Here is a 19513-nt window from a genome sequence, read left to right as displayed (position 1 = left end):
AGGTCGGAGTTTTGGCTCGCATCCCTTGTTGCTGTGGCACTGGCATAGGCCGGTGGCTACAGCTCCAATTAGACCCCTAGCCTGGGAACCTCCACATGCCACAGGAGTGGCCCTAGAAAAAGCAAAAAAAAAAAAAAAAAAAAAAAAAAAAAAGAAGTTGCTATTTCCATTTCTCTCTCTCTTCACAAGCAAAGATTTTTAAAACTCTACTGGACTTTCTGTTGGGAGAGAGTTATTGAAAATGCTCAGTATTTTTGATTCTGGATCCAGGCAGTAAGGACTATAGGTAGGAAGTGGCAACATGCCTAAAAAGTTGGACATCCATATGCAAAAAGCATCCCATTTTGAAATAAGCGGGAGAGGCATAGTATAAGGAAACTGAGTGAATAAAACTTGATGTAAAGTTTTGAAATGAACCTAATGTTTAAAACAAGTACTCTAATGCTTTTAAAAGCCAGTGGTATTAAAAGTTCACCAAAAAATAAACATCAATGGAAATAATTTCATAGTAGTGAAAAATAGAGATATTTTTTAGCTTATTTATATGTTAAACATACTTTTGAGTTCCTGTTGTGGTTCAGCAGGTTAAGAACCCGACTAGTATCCGTGAGGATGTGGGTTCAGTCCCTGGCTTCACTGCAGCACAGGTCATGGAGATGGCTAGGATTTGGCATTGCTGTGGCTGTGGCGTACCCGGCAGCTGCAGCTCCCATTCAGCCCCTAGCCTGGGAACCTCCATATTCTGAGAGTATGGCCCTAAAAAGAAAAAACAGAAAAAAGAAAAGAAAAAAAGAAACAAATTTTTAGTGGCAGCTATTATGCCGAGAGTTGGGGATACATCAAAAAAGAAAACTTACTCCCTGTTATTTTTGGTATAGTTATTGTAAAATAGGAAGTTCACTCACGGAAAGTTAATACCTCGATCAGTTTACTTTCTAAAGACTTTGTAGATCCCAAGTAAAACACTGTAAGTCAAAATGTCCTATACCTACAACAGTCTTCATATTAGACATGTCATTCATAATGGCGAGTGGCACATGTGAGAGGGTACAGCAGCTGGGCGTGCCTGAGTCTTTTCAAGTGAAGGCAACAGACCAGTCCCAAACCAGTGATTTCTCTACATTCTGCTCATATAGAGCTTATCATTTGTCTTTGTTAAATTAAACATAATCAAAGAAGATACCCATTCACTGAGTATTTGTATATATGAAGAATTGTTCCAAGACTTTCCATTCATTAACTCTTTTAATCTTTATAATAACTTTTTCTGGTTTTTTGTTTTTGTTTTTGTTTTTTGTTGGTTTTGTTTTTTTTCTTTGTCTCTTTGCCTTTTCTAGGGCTGCTCCCGCGACATATGGAGGTTCCCAGGCTAGGGGTTTAATTGGAGCTGTACCCTCCGGCCTACAGAGGGTACAGCTCCAATTAAACAGAGCCACAACAACGCGGGATCCGAGCCGCGTCTGCAAACACCACCACAGCTCATGGCAATGCTGGATCCTTAACCCACTGAGCAAGGCCAGGGACCGAACCCGCAACCTCATGGTTCCAAGTCAGATTCGTTAACCACTGCGCCATGATGGGAACTCCTATTTTCCATTTTTTTTTAATCACAATTACACAGTTGATGAAACTAAGTAAAGAAGGAAAGTAACTTGCCAAGGGTGAACATATGTTCATTGATTAACCTGGGATTTGAACCAGAAGTTTCAATTCCATGACTGATTTTTTTAATTCACTACATTGTAATATGTAAAATGAAGCTTATACTAGTGATTGGTGTGATCATGGAGCTCTGATAAGCCATTGCCTTCTTTTTAACTCATGGGACTATTGACTATACCATCTACAGGAGAAACAGAACCCAGACTCTGAATTTCACCTGAAGAACTTGATAAACTCCGGAACAAATTTGTTTTCAGCCGGAACAGAGACAACCACTAGCACCCTCAGATATGGGCTCCTGCTCCTAATGAAACACCCTGAGGTTCAAGGTACAGCAAATATCCTCCGTATTTACTTAGGATAAAAGATGAGCTCCTGGCACTGGGGCGAGTGGGTGGGAAAATACTGCTGACAGTGATGACTTCTCTTTCTCTGTGCTACCTTTGACCCTCATGCAAAGGGCCATCCATGTGATTTTGCTTGTGTAGATCTGAATATTTTTTTTTTTTCTTTTGTAGGGCTGATCCAGTGGCATATGGAGGTTCCCAGGCTAGGGGTCAAATTGGAGCTACAGCTGCCAGCCTACACCAGTGAGAGCAACGTGGGATTCAAACTGTGTCCTCCACCTCCACCTCAGCTCACAGCAACACTACATCCCCAACCCTCTGAGCGAGGCCAGGAATACAACCCAGATCCTCATGGATTCTAGTCAGTTTTGTTATCCCTGAGCCACAGTGGGAACTTCCATAGATCTGAATTATATCAAACGATGCTGATGAACTCAAAGACGTCCATTGCAGTTTACAAACAGAGGTGCTGGAGTTTCCAGGTTCAATCCCTGGCCTTGCTCAGTGGGTTAAGGATCCAGTGTCTCCGTGAGCTGTGGTATAGGTCGCAGATGAGGCTGAGATCCCACATCGCTGTGGCTATGGCATAGGCCGGCAGTGACAGCTCCAATTTGACCCCTAGCCTGGGGCCTTCCATATGCCATGGGTGCAGCCCTAAAAAGCAAAATACATACATACATCCAGAAGTGCTTCTGAATCCCAGCTCTTCTGCCTAAGATGCAAAGAGTGAGCCCCGTTTAGACGAGGGATGCATGAGTTCCCATGCTGGATTCTCATTCTAGGCCTGCCAATACCTGGCTGTGTGACATCAAACCAGTTATTTCTCTCTCTCTCTCTCTCTCTCTCTCTCTCTTTTTTTTGGGGGGGGGGGGTGCTGTGCCTTTGGACACAAAATTTCCTGGGCCAGGGATCGAACCCATGCCACAGCACTCTGTTTTTCCATTTTGAAAATGGACAAGATTCCCCAAAGGGGCTTTTTAGCTCCAGTGCAGTTTGTTTGTTTGTTTATTTATTTATTTTTATTTTTTTTCTTTTTATGGCCACATCTGTGGCATATGGAAGTTCCTGAGCCAGGGCTCAAACCAGGGCAGCAGCTGCAACCTATGCTGCAGCTTGTGGTAATACCAGATCCTTAACCCACTGAGTGGGGCCAGGGCTTGAACCCGCATTGTCTCATAGAGACAATGTCAGGTCCTTCACCTGCTGGGCCACAATGAGAACTCCATTCCAATATAATTTAAAATTCAACAATGAAATTGGCGTAGCTTGATTTTCTCAGGTACATTCTTAGAGCACAGGTCTTAGAAAGCCAGTGTTGATAATTGCTCAACAAAATGATGTTTGCCATTCCCACAAAATATGTGGGCGAATGGACGAGGCTGACAGAGGAGACACTCCTGCTAGAGTGGGGATTAAATACTCCTGTGGCTGCTTTGCCAGGCATCTGAGGTAAACCTCAATGTCTACCACAGAAGTCATTTCCTCACCTGCACAGGACGATAAACCAGTTCAGGCAGGAAGCTGAGGACATACCTGACCCAGCCTTTATGTGTCCTGCAGCAAAACCTCTGGTCTTTGCAGCAAAAGAGAAAATAGAAATTCCAGGAATTCCCGTTGTGGCTCAGCGTTGAACACATCTGACTAGCATCCATGAGGACGCAGGTTCAATCCCTGATCTTGCTCAGTGGGTTAAAGATCTGGCGTTGCCGAGAGCTGTAGTGTAGGCCGCAGAGGTGGCTCAGACATGGCGTTGCTGTGGCTGAGATGAGGCCAGCAGCTATAGCTCTGATTCAACTCCTAGCCTGGGAACCTCCATATGCCGCGGGGGCCGCCCTAGAGAGCTAGAAAAAAAAAAAAAAATGGAAAGAAAGAAAGAAAATAGAAATTCCAGGAGGAGCAGAGCCACTGGTTGTTTAGCAACATGTCTTTGACCTTGGGAGCCTTTTCTAGGCAACTTTCTATTCTATATGGTAAGCAATTCCAGGTCATTTCCAGGTGTTCAGGGAACACATCTCGTGAGGGGCGGTCACGATTCATGTCTCTGCAGCCAAAGTTCATGAAGAAATTGACCGTGTGATTGGACGCAGCCAACGTCCCTGCATGCAGGACAAGATGAAGCTGCCCTACACAGAGGCCGTGTTGCATGAGATACAGAGATACATCGCCTTACTTCCTTCTAACTTACCCCATGCCACAGTCCGGGACACGAAATTCAGAGAGTACATCATCCCCAAGGTTAGCAGTGTCTGGGGAAGCTGGCTGGGATGGAAGGGGCAGGGTGAGAGGTGTCTCAGTTCTGTTCCAGGAAGAGGGTCCTGGGAAGAACAGGGTCAGAGTCACACGGCCTGGCTTTGAAACCTGTCACTGCCATGCAGTGCCCTCTCAGGCCAGCCTGTCGCCTCTGTGGTCCTGTCTCTGCTTTCCCGGAATGGGGAAGCTGACCTGGGCCTTCTGAGGCCCCCTCACACTTTGATACAGGAGGTGTTAAGGAAGAAGTGGTTTGCATTAATATGAATCTTGTGGGACCTGGAATCTGATTGTTCATGATGGATTTTGAAAGGGGGGAAGAGACGGAAAAGGAGCCTGCAGCTCTAAGGCAATCAAGCTGTTGTCCAGTTTCTTTATTCCAAACTCTCTCCTCCCAGGACTTCATATACGAGGACCTTTGGGATGTTGCTTCCCCAAACAGTGAATCCGTATCAAAATATGTACACGAACACTGGGGTGTAGTCAGTCTCATGTAGTGACTAAGGGCTTGGGTTTTACATTTGATGCATTCAAAAGTATAAAAGAGGAAGAAAAGATGCCAAATCTGGCCAAAATGCTGAAAAACCGAGATAGCCCCCATCTTACTACTACATGTCAATGTGAAATTCTAGTAACACATAAGCCTCGCGTCACATCAGAAATGCAACACCACCAAGTGAAGGCAATCAGGACCACAGGAGCGAATGGACTAGCACCAGAACATCTGGTTTACTAAAATTCACCATATCCAGGCGTTCCCATTGTGGCTCAGTGGTAACAAAACCGAACTAATATCCACGAGGACAGGGGTTTGATCCCTGGCCCTGCTCAGTGGGTTAAGGATCCAGCGTTGCCGTGAACCATGGATCTCGTGTGGCTGTGGCTGTGGTGTAGGCTGGCAGCTATAGCTCTGATGTGACCCCTAGCCTGGGAACTTCCAAATGCCTTGGATGTGGCCCCCCCCCCAAAAAGAAAGAGAGAGAGAGAGAGAGAAATTGACTGTCTCCACAGAATTTTGAGAAAAATCACAAGAGAGTCTCTCATTTGTGCAGAAACAGCTTTTGACAATATTAAAAAGCTTAACCATTACTAATTGAAATAGATGAATACCTCCTTAGCTAGAGAAAACATATTTCCTAAATCATGCTTATTAACTAAAAGTATTCCAATTAATATAAGAAATAAGACAATGCTGTCCACCATTACCTGCATTATTTAACGAGAATTTAAAAAATGGTAATAAGATAAAACATTTAAAAGGAGGGGTCACTCACGTTGTAGTTGATGTAATTTTACCTGAAAAAAACGCAAGAAATTTAAGTGCCATTGCAAAAATAGAGTTATACAGTGGTTGCGTACAAATGTATTTTTAAAACTTTATTCACTCATTTGTACAGTTGACTTACAATGTGTTAATTTCTTTCTTTCTTTCTTTCTTTCTTTCTTTTTTCATTCTTTCTTTTCTTTTGCCTTTTGTCTTTTTAGGGCCACTCCCGAGGCATATGGATGTTCCCAGGCCAGGGGTCCAGTCAGAGCTGTAGCTGCTGGCCTGTCACAGCCACAGCAGCACAGGATCCGAGCCATGTCTGTGACCTACACCACAGCTCACGGCAATGCTGGATCCTTAACCCACTGAGCAAGGCCAGGGATTGAACCTGCATCCTCATGGGTACTAGTGGGGTTCGTTAACCACTGAGCCACGATGGGAACTCCACAATATGTTAATTTCTGTTATACAGCAAGTGACTCAGTTATACACACACACACACTCACACATTCTATTTATAGTCTTTTCATCATGGTCTATCCCAGGAGATCGGATGTAGTTCCCTGTGGGACACAATAGGACCTCATTGTTTATCCATTCTAAATGCAATAGTTTGCATCAAGTGGATTTCCTGCTGTGGTGCAACGAGATCAGTGGCATCTTGGGCGTGCTGGGATGCAGGTTCAATCCCCAGCCTGGCATAGTGGGTTAAGTAAGGATCCACCGTTGCTGCTGCTCTGGCTTAGGTCACAACCGTGGCTTGGATCTGATCCCTGGCCTGGGAACTCCATGTGCTGCAGGGCAGCCAAAAAAGAAAAAAATAAGTAAAAGTAATAGTTTGCATCCACTAACCTCAAACTCCCAGCCCATCCCTCTCCGTGCTCCATCCCCCTTGGCAACCATGAGTCTGTTCTCTATGTCTGTGAGTCCGTTTCTGTTTTGTAGATGGGTTCATTTGTACCATGTTTTAGATTCCACATATAAGTGATGTTGTATGGTATTTGTCTTTCTCTTTCTGACTTACTTTCCTTAGTATGATGATCTCTAGTTGCATCTGTGTCGCTGCAAAAGGCATTATTTCATTCTTTTTAATGGCTGAGTAATATTCCATTTGTGTGTGTGTGTGTGTGTGTGTGTGTGTGTATGTGTGTTTATCATATTTTTCTCCATTCATCTTTACCCATTCATGGGCATTTAGGTTGTTTCCATGTCTTGGCTATTGTTAATAGTGCTGCTCATGAACATAGGGGTGCCTGTATCTTTTCAAATTGTGGTTTTGTCTGGGTATATGCCCAGGAGTAGGACTGCTGAATCATATGGCAACTCTACTTTTAATTTTTTGAGGAACCTCCATACTGCTCTCCATAGAGGCTGCACCAACTTGCATTCCCACCAACAGTGTAGGAGGGTTTGAGTCTCTCCACACCCTCTCAGCATTTGTTATTTTAGACTTTTTTTTTTTTTTTGCTTTTTTTTAAGGGCCACAGGTGCAGCATATAGAAGTTCCCAGGCTAGGGGTCAAAGCAGCCTCCAGCCGGTCAGCACCACAGCCACAGCCGTGCAGCCACAGCCGCATCTGAGACCTACACCACAGCTCATGGCAACACTGGATCCTTAACCCGCTGAGCAAGGCCAGGGCTTCCCCATGGGTACTAGTCAGGTTCATTACTGCTGAGCCACAATGGGAACTCTCCGTAGAGTTATAAATGATAGCCATTCTGACCAGTGTGAGGTGGTACCACATTACGGTTTTGATTTGAACATCTTGATTTGCTTTGATTTGAACATTGAAGGGATGTTGAGCATCTTCTCATGTGCCTGTTGGCCATCTATATGTCTTCTTTGGAGAAATGTCTATTTAGGTCTTCTGCCCATTTATCGATTGGATGGTTTGGTTTTTGTTACTGAATTGTATGAGCTATCTGTGCATTTTGAAAATTAAGCCCTTGTCAGTTGCATCATTCACAAACATTTTCTCCCAGTCCATTGGTTGTCTTTTTGTTTGATTGAAGGTTTCCTTTGTTGTGCAAGGGCTTATAAGTTTGATTAGGTCCCATTTGTTTCTTTTTGTTTTTCCTTCTGTCGCCTTGGGAGGCTGACCTAAGAAAACACTGGTGTAATTTATGTCAGAGGATGTTTTTCCTGTATTCTCTTCTGAGAGTTTTATGGTGTCTTATCTTATGTTTAAGACTTAAAGCCATTTTGAGTTGATTTTTTTGTATGTTGTGAAGGTATGTTCGAATTGCATTGATTTTCATGCAGCTGTCCAACTTTCCCAACCAGTTGCTAAAGAGACTGTCCTTTCCCTCTTGCATATTCTTGTATCCTTTGTTGAAGATGGAGTGGACACAGACGTGTGGGTTTATATCTGGACTCTCTGTTCTGCTCCATTGATTCGTATGTCTGTTTTTATGCCAATTCCGTGCTATTTTGGTTACTGTAGCTTTGTAGGATTGTCTGAAGTCTGGGAGGGTTATGCCTCCTGCATTGTTCTTTTTCCTCAGCATTGTACTGGCAATGTGGGGTCTTTATATTCAATCCTAATATAAATGTTAGGATTATGTGTTCTAGATCTGGGGGAAATGTCAGGGTACCTTGATGGGGATTGCCTTAAATCTGTAGATTGCTTTGGATAGTGTGGCCATTTGGACAACATTAATTTTTCCAATCCAAGAGCCTGGGGTATCTTTCTATTTCTTTGAGTCATCTTCCGTTTCCTTGATTAATGCTTTGTAGTTCTCGGCATGTATGTTAATGTTTCACGTCCCTGGTGAGGTTTATTTCTAGGTTTTTTTTTTTTTTTTTTTTTGTCTTTTTGCTATTTCTTGGGCCGCTCCCGCAGCATATGGAGGTTCCCAGGCTAGGGGTCGAATTGGAGTTGTAGCCACCGGCCTACGCCAGAGCCACAGCAACGCAGGATCCGAGCCGCATCTGCAACCTACACCACAGCTCACGGCAACGCCGGATCGTCAACCCACTGAGCAAGGGCAGGGACCGAACCCGCAACCTCATGGTTCCTAGTCGGATTCGTTAGCCACTGCACCACGACGGGAACTCCTATTTCTAGGTATTTTAATATTTATTTATGTATGTGTGTATTTGCTTTTTAGGGCCGCGCTTGCGGCATGTGGAAGTTCTCAGGCTAGGGGTCAAATCAGAGCTGCAGCTGCCAGCCTATGCCACGGCCACAGCAACACGAGATCCAAGCCACATCCGTGAGTTACATGGCAGCTCATAACAATGCTGGGTCCTTAACCCACTGAGTGGGGCCGGGAATCAAACTTGCATCCTCACGGATACTAGTCAGATTCGTTTCTGCTGTGCCACAATGGGAACTCCCCTAAGTATTTTAACTTTTGATGCGATTTTTGAAGGGATTGTTTGTGTACGTTCCCTTTCGGATATGTCATTGATAGTGTAAGGAAATGTAACCAGCTTTTGTGTGTCGATCTTGGATCCTGCTGCCTTGCTGACTTCATTTATTAGTTCTAGTAGTTTTGTGGAATCCCAGGGTTTTCTGCCTCTAGAGTCTCATGTCATCTGCATATAATGACAACTTTACCTCTTCTCTACCAATTTGAATACCTTTTATTTATGTTTCTTGTCTGATTGCTGTGGCTAGGACTTCTAGTACTGGGTTGCCGAGAAGTGGTAAGAGTGAGCATCTTTGCCATGTTCCAGATTTTAACAGGGAGGCTTTCAGCTTTTCAACGTTGAGTATTATATTGGCCATGGGTTTGTGATAAATTACTTTTATTGTGTTGAGATATGTTTCCTCTATACCCACTTTGATAAGGGTTTTTATCATGATGGATGTTGAACAAACACACATTTATTATTTAAAAAAATCACTTTCCACCCTTTATTAGTGAAAACTCTTTTAAAAAACACGAATAAAGTGTTCCCATTGTGGCTCAGCAGTTAGTGAACCTGACTAGCATCCATGAGGACGAGGGCTTGATCCCTGGCCTTGCTCAGTGGGTCAAGGATCCGGCATTGCCATGAGCTCTGGTATAGGTTGCAGACGCGGCTCGGATCCCACACTGCTGTGGTTGTGGCAGAGGCTGGCGGCTATAGCTCTGATTCGACCCCTAGCCTAAGAACCTCCATATGCCACAGGTATGGCCCTAAACAGACAGAAAATAAAAACAAAATAAAATAAGAAAAGGTTTTATTTTTGTTTGTTTGTTTGTTTGTTTATTTGTTTGTTTATTTATTTGTTTATTTATTTATTGTGGCTGTATCTGTGGGATGTGGAAGTTCCTGGGGCAGGGAGGAACCACGGTAGTGACAGTGCCAGATCTTTAACCCACTGCATCACAAGAGAACTCTGAAAAGTTTTTATTAATAAAAACAAGAATAAAATACTTAGGAATGTACTTAACAAGACACCTGCAAGATTTATTTAAAAAAAAAAAACACCTTAAAATATAAATGAGAGGCATATACATTTTGAATAAATTAAAAGACTTATTCTGTGTTCAGGTAGCAATGATCCTAAAATGAATTGATGCATTTATGAGACCGCGATGAAAACATAAACTAGATTGTTTTGGAACTTAACTAACCGATCCCAATTGTTTTCATTTTATGGCCACACCTGTGGCATATGGAAGATTCCAGGCTAGGGGCTTAATTGGAGCCACAGCCTTCCAGCCTATGCCAAAGCCACAGCCACGCCAGATCCTATCCACATCTGCAACCTATGCCATAGCTTGTGGCAACACCAGATCCTTAACCCACTGAGCGAGGCCAGGGATCTCCAACCTGCATCCTCTTGCATCCTCGTTGGGTTCTTAACCCACTGAGCCACAGTGGGAACTCCAGACCCCAAATGTGATATGGAAAATTAAAAAATAAAGAATACTTACTTTCTTCAGGTCCTACCAAACATTAAAACATAGTATAAGGTCACAGTTATTAAGGCAGTTTAATACAGCTTCTTCTTTATTTTTTTATTTTTTATTTTTTTGCTTTTTAGGGCCACACCCATGGCACATGGAAATCCCCAGGCTAGGGGTGGAATTAGAACTGCAGCTGCCAGCCACAGCCACAGCAATGCAGGATCTGAGCTGCATCTGTGACCTACACCACAGTTTATCTGGCAACCCCAGATCCTTAACCCAATGAGCGAGGCCAAGGATTACACCTGCATCCTCATGGATCCTAGTCGGATTCATTAACCACTGGACCATGAAGGGAACTCCCTAATACAGCTTCTTGAGCAGACAAACAGATCAATTGAATAAAGTCTAGAAATAAACTTCATTACACATGGAAAATTAGTACGTGATAAAGGTGCCTTTTCCCTTGTAACCTAGAGGGAAAATATGGGTTATTTGGTTGTAAACCTCCCAGGTGAGTTGAAAAAAATAAGTATAGAATAAAAAATCCCTACCTCAAACCTTATATGAAAATTTATTCTTTGATGGCTCAAATACGTACACATAGAATACTGAACTGTAAAAGTGCAAGGGATAAAAGCCATAATTTCGGGGGCGGGGATTTCAGAGTGACGAAAAGCTTTCTCATATTAATCAAAGAAAAGAGGAATAAAAGGGCTATACATTTAAAATTGGGTACCTTTGGTTATGTGCATGTAAGAAAAATTTACCTAGGAGAAAGAAGAAGTCAAAAGGCAGATGACAAACTGAGGGGAAATATTTCCTAGTTCATGAGAACAAAGGACTAACTACTGGAAAATAAATTGAACTCTTGCAATCAGCATAAAAAAAAAAAACAAAAACCCAAACCAACAGATAAAATGCATGGGAGACAAAATTAAAATTTGAGTAAAGAGTAATTACAAATGGTTTTTAAATGTGTAAAAATATAGGAGTTCATGCAGTGGCTCATTGGGTTAAGAATCTGACTGCATCAGCTCAGGTTGCTTCTGAGGTGTGGGTTCAGTCCCTGGCCTGGGAACTTCCACATGCTGCAGGTACAGCCAGAAAAAACAGAGACACACACACACACACACACACACACACAAATATATTGAAAATGAAATTTATGGAGTAACATGTTTTACTTATATGTTGGCAAGATATATAAAAAAAAAAGCATATGTTTTTGCTAGTAGTAAAACTGGTGTAAGTTCCATGAAAGACATTGTTGCAATTTCTGTGAAAATTCAAAACATGCATAACAATTTGAAAAGCAGTTTCACTACTAGGAATTTATCCTTTGTGTATATTTTCCCCAACATAATATTCATTGCAGCAATATTTGTGCTGAATATCCATCTTGAAAGGATTTAAAAATTCCTTTATTTAAAAAGTGGAACACTGGAGTTCCTGTCGTGGCGCAGTGGTTACGTATCTGACTAGGAACCATGAGGCTGCAGGTTCGATCCCTGCCCTTGCTCAGTGGGTTAAGGATCCGGCGTTGCCGTGAGCTGTGGTGTAGGTCGCAGACGCGGCTCGGATCCCGAGTTGCTGTGGCTGTGGCGTAGGCCGGTGGCTACAGCTCCGATTGGACCCCTAGCCTGGGAATCTCCACATGCCACGGGAGCGGCTCAAGAAAAGGCAAAAAGACAAAAAAATAAAATTAAATTAAATTTAAAAAAATGAAAAGTGGAACACTAAGCAAGCTATCGAACACGGCAGAATGCTCCAGTTTGTGTGGGAAAGGTGGGAATTATGTGCGTAGCTTTAAAAAAAAAAAAGTCTATATGCAATCTCCAAAGGGTATATCATAAACTGGTAGCAGTGATTACATTAAGAGTGAAACCAGGGGACTTGAGTTTAGGAAAAAGAAACAGATTTATTTTGACTTTGTACTTTTGTAGATTTTTTTGTTTTTTTTTTTTTGTATTTTATACCAAGGGCATGTATTAACTACATCGATAGTTGTGAAATAATGTTTCAGGAAATACAAAATGAAGTAAAAATGGAGAGAGGAAGCTTTCACTTACACAGGGTGCTTTATGATCAGATAAAACTTGGGTCAACTTCTAATCATGCCACTGGCTAAAATTATAACCTCACATTAAGTTATTTCTAGGAGTTCCCTGGCGGCTCAGTAGTATCCAGCATTGTCACTGCTGTGGCATGGGTTTGATCCCTCTGCGGTGCAGCAAAAAAAAAAAAAAAAAAAAAGCTATTTTTTCTCTCTGATTCTTAGTTTCCACCTTTATACAATGTGAGTCCCCCCCACCCCCCAAAATAGAGCCTACTGATTATCACTGAAGTGAGAATTAAATGATATGTATAAACAACTAAACATAGTATCGGGTAAATGGGAAGTGTCCAATATAAATGGTAGTTATCCTTATTATATGGTCACTTAAACCTCACAAAATCTAGCAGGGGAAAGAAGAAAGTCTATTGTAGGCTGGAGGAAAGCCCCACTCCATCTTACAAGTGAAGGAAGTGGACTATGAGCCAACAGATTTTGTAGCTTACAAGGCTCGGTATCTCATTTTCTTCCATTCACACCTGAATTCACAAAGGAAAAAACTGTGAAAAGTGAGCTCTTCCAATTTGAGGCAGCAGTTCCAGCAAAGCACTTGGAGAGACAACATGGGTTGCAAACCTTCGTTTTTTACCAGTTGATCATTGCACACCGACCATTTCTCTTCCCACGGAGAACCGTCTTACTACCCGATAAAGGATAACATATAATGGTGTGTGTAAAAGAGCCATCACACAATACAGTCCTCACCAGGCAAGCTTGCGAGTGCTTGGTCCTATTTAATCTACTACAGTTAAGAGTGTTAGACTTTTTATGAACGGAAGATAAGCATGAAACATGGCACTCCATTCTCCATTTCTCGGTTCCAGGGCACTACTGTATTGCCGCTACTGTCTTCAGTCTTACACGATTGCAAGGAGTTTCCCAATCCAGAGAAGTTTGACCCAGGCCACTTTTTGGATAAAGATGGCAGCTTCAGGAAAACGGAATACTTCGTGCCTTTCTCCATTGGTAAATACGGTTAGGCCCCATCCAGACCATGCATGCGCACATTTTGGACAACTTTTAGCTTCACCGAATGCGTGGCATAACTGCGTAATCCACTGATGATAGCAAAGCCAGTCAAATCAATCTGTTGTAGCACTCAAATCGGTATGGAGCCCTTTAAGTTTGTACACCAGTAGGGTCAGGTAAGTCTTCCAGGGACCGTTTTGGTTTTTGGTAATTGAGTGTAATGCCCGTTTTTACAGAAACCAAAGCAAATCGGCTCAGTTCAGATGTCACACATTATCAGATGACGAGGGGACCTGATTTTGCAAACTCTTGCTTGTTGCTCATTTGGGATATTGACTTTTCCAAAACAAAATGAACCGGTTTCTTTCGTCTTTTAAAATTATTAACCCTGATTAATCTCCTGGTTCTTAGAGCCAGAGGCCCTCAAAGAGACCGTGGCCACGAAACCTTCTTTTTTCCCCTCTGAAATCCAGAGCCCCACCTACCCTTACATCTTTGCAAGACTGCTTGGCTCCCAGTTGCTATTTCCCATAAAGGCAGAAAGGCAATTTGGGATTGGTCACTACACATTCTTTTTCTTTGTCAACCTAGTCAATCATCTGATTCGTATTTTCAGAAGTAGCAATTAATATGTTTTGTGTCTAATTACAAGCATAGCAAGTGTTCAATAGAAAAGATGGAAAATGCAGAAAAGCAAAAAAAAAAGAGAAAGAAAAGTTATTTGCAACTTTATCCTACAGAGAGAATCACTGTTAATATTATGCTGTAAATACTTCAAATGATTGGGTAGGTATACATAACATATATATATATTTTTTTTTAAATAAAATCTGGTGTGATACCCTGCTTTTACTTAACTTAGTGCGTTGTGATAAAAGACAGCCTGTGGTAATAAATAATTTTCGTCAATCATATTTAGGTTTCATTTATTTAATCAGTCCGACATAGACAGATGTCTAGTTTTCATCTAACTCGTCAGGGCCGTAAATAGCAATGCAAGTGACACCCTCATAGGGGAATTGCTGCTTCCTGCAGACAAATCCCCAGAAGGAGAAGTACTGAATTAAAGAGTGAAAATTTCCTCGGAGGTTCTTGAGATGTATTGACAAATATCCCTCTAGAAAAACTACCAACTCATTGTCCGCCAGTGGTTTCTGAGCAGTGTCTTCTCTGATCCGTATTTTCAGCAGCGTTTAGGAGTGTATTGCATTTGAATATGAGCTATGGCATTTGAATTTGGAGCAAGCTAATGGAACTGTCTCCTCGTTCCAGGGAAACGGGCCTGTGCTGGAGAGAGCCTGGCTCGCATGGAGCTCTTCCTGTTCTTCACCACCATTCTGCAACACTTTGTCCTGAAGCCCCTGAAGGAGCCAAAGGACCTAGAGACCAAACCCATTTCGGTTGGGCTTTTCAACTTGCCACCACCCTTCAAGCTGTGCCTCATCCCTAGATAAAGGAAGATCTTCTTTTACCAATTGAAATCAAAGTAATTGCTTTTTCCTCTCACTCCTCCTACCCAAATTGTCTCTCTCTGCATTTTAGATATTGCCTGGGACAGAAACACTAATCATTAAACTCTGACGGACATTTGTTTAAGTCTACAAATCTCTTGACAAAAAGGAACAGCGTCCTGAAAGTTCCAAGGGTCAAGCAGTATACTTATACCCTAGAGAGTACTTTAGCAACTGTGGTCTAGCCGAAGGCCTTTATCAGGCAATCAGCAAATAATGCAGCCTTCACTCTTTCTGTGACTTTGGAGATATGCTGATTTGCTATAGTTTTTCAAAATAGAGAAATTAATATAATCGCCCATGTGCAATGGTTTTCCTCTTTTCACTCGAAAATGCATGATTTCTGCCACGTGACAAAATAAATCCTTTTTTCCCACAATAGATCTTCTTTGTGTATCTGACTTTATTTCAAGTCTTAAGACCCCCTTTGTGGCGTTCCTGCTGTGATGCAACGGGATCGGCGCCATCTCTGGAGCTCTGCTTCACAGGTTTGATCCCTGGCCCGGCACAGGGGGTTAAATAAATATCCAGCGGTTCTGCAGCTGTGGCATAGGTCACAATTGTGACTCCCTGGCCTGGGAACTCTAGATGCCACCGGGCGGCCCCTCCCCCCAGAAACTCCCTTTTCCTTGAGCTCTGGGCACTCTGTCGTTAGACTAGAGTCAACAGCTTAAATGATAAGCCCCATCACAAGTCTTTCCGTGTCCCACCCTACCTATTTGCAGCCAGTGACTTACACAAAGAAGTCAAACCCTGTCCATAGCTAGGATTCAGACATGCGTAGCTGAATCTTCAGAAAATGGTGAGGGCTGGGGCTTGGGGGTCGGAGAGCAAGAGGGCAGGTTGCAAAAAAAGACTGACTATTGCCAAGAGACCAAAGACTCAGAAGAGAATGGCTACAACTGCCCAGCAGTGGCCCAGTGGAGTGCTGTGAGCAGCAGCTGCTACAGAAGGATGGCTCAAATGCCAGCACGCAGACCAGCCTCTGGGCCCTGGGAGGCAAAGAAGCTTTAAAAGCAGAGCCAAGGCGTTCCTGTTGTGGCTCAGCGGGTTAAGAACCTGACATGAGGATTTGGGTTGGATCCCTGGCCTTGCTCAGTGGGCTAAGAATCCGGTGTTGGTGCAAGCTTCGGTGTAGGTCCCAGAAGCAGCTTGCATCTGGTGTTGCCATGGCTGCAGCATAGGCCAGCAGCTGCCGCTTTGATTCAACCCCTAGCCTGGGAACTTCCATATGCCACAGGGTGGCTGCAAAACTTAAAAACAAAAAACAAACAAAAAGGCAGATCTGAGTTTCTGGGCATATACCCAGAAGAACTCAAAGCAGGGACTCCAGCAGATATCTGCACACCCGTATTCTTAGCAGCATTCTTCACAATAGCCACAGGCTAGAAACAACCCAAATGCCCATCAACGGATGAATGGACAAACAAGACTTGATATATACATACAATAGAATATTATTCAAAGGGAGGACACATAGTTTAACACACGCTACAACGCGGATAAACCCTGAAGACATTATGCCCAGTGAAATAAAGAAGCCAGTCACAAAAGGACCAATATTGTCTGATTCCACTTGAATGAAGTACCTGGAATAGTCAGACCCATAGAGACAGAACGTAAAATGGTGCTTGGTGGGGGAGGGGGCAAGGAAAAAGTGGGGAATTAGTATTTGATGGATATGGAGGTTTTGTCGGGGATGATGAGAAAATTCCAGGTGGGTGGATGACGGTGCTACTTCACCACAATGTGAATGTGCTGAATGCCACTGAAGGGTCCACCTGAAAATAGGGAAAATGGTAAGTCTTATGCCATTTACTTTACCACACAAAATAGTAGAGCTGAGGTATTTGAGTCAGACAGGTCGGGATTTGGCAGCTGTAAAGTTTTGGATCCAAATGGTCATGTGATTTGCTAACGTGTGATTGTCTCTGCCTCCTTCCCACCCTCACACTCCTTTCTAGCTAATGGGAATTTTGCCTTTTGTCACCCGGATTCTCCTCCTTCCATGCGTTCTGAGAAGTTTTGAATCTGCCAACCAGGTTCCCTGGCTTGGGATGCAGAATTAGCAGAATGAAGAGCAACCAGAGAGAAGAGGAAATGTTAGTTTGGAAGGTGAGGTTAAACGCCAAGATAGAAACGCAAAGAGGATAAGATAAGGGAAGAGGGTGACGATGGTGCCGAGACTTTGGTTTCATTTGGTGACTCTGGGGAGACAGGGAGCAGAGAAGTGAGAAATTCTAGGGACACTGCTGAGAGCGAGGGAATTGCGAAGGAAAGAGAAGAGAATCGAGGTATGGCTGTGGCTTAACGTTCTTCGGAAGCGAGAAATAAACAGTGGCATTCTCTTTTAATTACTTTTGGTGGCTACACTATTCTTTTCCTTTGCATGTCCCTTCAGAGACTAAGCTGCATGGGGTCAGCTCAATCATTTAATTATCCCCACTGGCTGGGAGCCATTTGGATTGCCGACCTACTGTCCACATGGACTCTGCTGAGGTGAAGCTGAAGAGATATCACTTTGGGCAAGCCCTTTAATAGTTCCCAAACTTGATTTCTTCCTTCATCAAGTGGAGATCACAATACCCAGTCTCAGAGTGGTTATGGAGACTGATTGAGCTGATGTTGCGTTAAGGCAAAAACATTCTCTACAGATGTGTAATAGTGCGTTAAAATGGAACCCTGTGTCTTCACCTCAGCTGGGGCACCCAAGCAGTAGGTACCAAAGATGACCATCTCCCAAGGCAAGGTGCTAGAGCACACGTCGGGAGTTGCCTGCCGCACAGATAGTTTGCTAAAAATAGTTGCTCCAAAGGTAGCTTCTACAACCCTTAGCCCCTCATTCTCCTATAAATTATCCTAAGATTGAAGTTGAGAGACAGTTTCTTAGGAGCGGAGTGAGTAGTCAGAATGTTGGGTGTTTCCCTCGTCTCACCAAGAGGAATGGAAGGAGGATGCTTCCTCCTCATGGCAAACTGAACAAGACGGGCTTTGGGTTTGACAAGTGTTCCTAGGATGTGGGTAGCACAATGTACTGAGGTCTGCGGTATACCCGGACAAGTCTTTGAGAGACAAGAGCTGCTTTGGAATAGCCATTTTGGAATGACCTCTACTCCCAGAAGTCCAACGATCAAAGGATGTGTGGGTGTTTCCTAGAGATGAGATGTCAGCCAATGGCAGAGCCAGATCTTAAAGGGGTTCTGCCCAAGAGAACAACACCTAGCTTTGGGCTGTGGGCATGGTGGGCACCTCCTATATGAAGAAAGTCAGGTGAGAAAGAGTTTCATATAACCCAGCATAAAGAGACTACTCAATTTAAAAAATGGACAAAGGATTTGACTGAGCGTTTCTCCAAAGAAGATATGCAAATGGCCAATAAACACATGAAAAGATTCAGTATCATTAGTCACCAGAGAAATGCAAAGCAGAACCACAGGGCCACATCACTTCACAACTACCAGTAAGGTAAAATAAAAACACAGTAACAGGTGCTTTCAAGAATGGTGAAGTCGGTGAGTTCCTTGCTGGCCTAGAGGTTAAGGATTCAGCATCGTCACGGTTATGGTGTGGGTTGGATCCCCGGCCTGGGAACTTCGGCATGCCATGGTTACTGCAAACAAACAAACAAACAAACAAACAAACAACAAGTGGTGAAGTTAGAATCCTCTTACCTTTCTGGTGTGAATGTAACATGGTGGAGCCACTTTGGAAAATAGTCTTGCCGCTTCTTAAAAGTTTAAATATGTGCTGACTATACAACCCAGCGCCTTCACCGAGGTCCACACCAAAACTTATGCAAGAATGTTCACAGCATTATTCCTAATAATTAAGAAGTGGACACAACCCAAGTGTCCATCAACTGATGAATGCATAAACAAAAGGTGTTATGTCCATACGGTGGAATATTTTCTGGCCATAAAAAGGGAATGAAGACTGGTACCCGTTACAACACAAATGAACCTCGAAAGCAGCCCGACACAAAAGACTACATACTATGCGACTCCAGTTATATGAAATGTCCAGAACAGGTAAATCCATAGAGGCAGAAAATAGAGTAATGGTTGCTTAAGACTGGAAAATGACTGCAAATGGACATGGGGTTTTCTGGGAGGATGACGAAAACATTCTGAAATTAGATTGCAATGACAACTGCACCGTTCTATATTTTCTAAAAACTACCGAACTGTATACTTAAGTTGGTAAATTTTAGAGTATGTACATTATATCTCAATAAAGCTGCACTTTTTTGGGGGAAAAAAGGAATATATAGACAAGCATCAAAGTGTAACAGCATCAATACTTAGCCCACATTATCCTGAAAAAATAGAAGCATGATGACTAGTAAGTACTGTACACCTCAGGTATCTTCTAAACCCTGCCTCAGGGCAGGCAACAGTCAAAACTCAGCTTCCAGGCAATGTCCCAGGTCAAGGTGAGCGAGGACATCAGCAGGATGGAACTTGAAACAGGCCCTTAAGGGAAAGGGGGACATCCTAGTATCAGGCACAGCCAGAACTAGAGGGGACTGGACCGCTTATGGGGCGTCAGCA

At 43.0% G+C, this 19513-nt stretch overlaps 1 protein-coding gene and 1 long non-coding RNA gene across 3 annotated transcripts in view; both read left to right on the top strand.

Moving 5' to 3' along the window:
• Positions 1-15344, top strand: part of LOC100739741 (cytochrome P450 2C23-like) — a 28315-nt gene extending 12971 nt beyond the window's left edge. The window contains exons 6-9 of one of the 2 annotated variants that reach the window (XM_084995160.1): positions 1850-1991; positions 4057-4244; positions 13308-13449; positions 14725-15344. In XM_084995160.1, the coding sequence (XP_084851286.1) occupies positions 1850-1991; positions 4057-4244; positions 13308-13449; positions 14725-14906 (654 nt within the window). In that variant the 3' untranslated portion in view covers positions 14907-15344. The remainder of the gene's footprint in view (positions 1-1849; positions 1992-4056; positions 4245-13307; positions 13450-14724) is intronic. The other variant, XM_084995161.1, reaches the window with a different exon arrangement.
• A 1-nt stretch (position 15345) lies between these two features.
• Positions 15346-19223, top strand: LOC146397017 (uncharacterized). The gene is made up of 2 exons (XR_014826759.1): positions 15346-15451; positions 16928-19223. It is a non-coding gene; the product is annotated as an uncharacterized LOC146397017 (long non-coding RNA).
• Positions 19224-19513: the final 290 nt, after the last annotated feature.

The sequence above is a fragment of the Sus scrofa genome, chromosome 14 (genome assembly GCF_054392235.1).
Source record: "Sus scrofa isolate SSC_HxYL_T2T_F1_AM1 chromosome 14, Sscrofa_HxYL_maternal_Yorkshire_Landrace_v2.0, whole genome shotgun sequence".
Classification (NCBI taxonomy): Eukaryota; Metazoa; Chordata; class Mammalia; order Artiodactyla; family Suidae; genus Sus; species Sus scrofa.
This window is presented reverse-complemented; position numbering and strand designations above follow the sequence as displayed.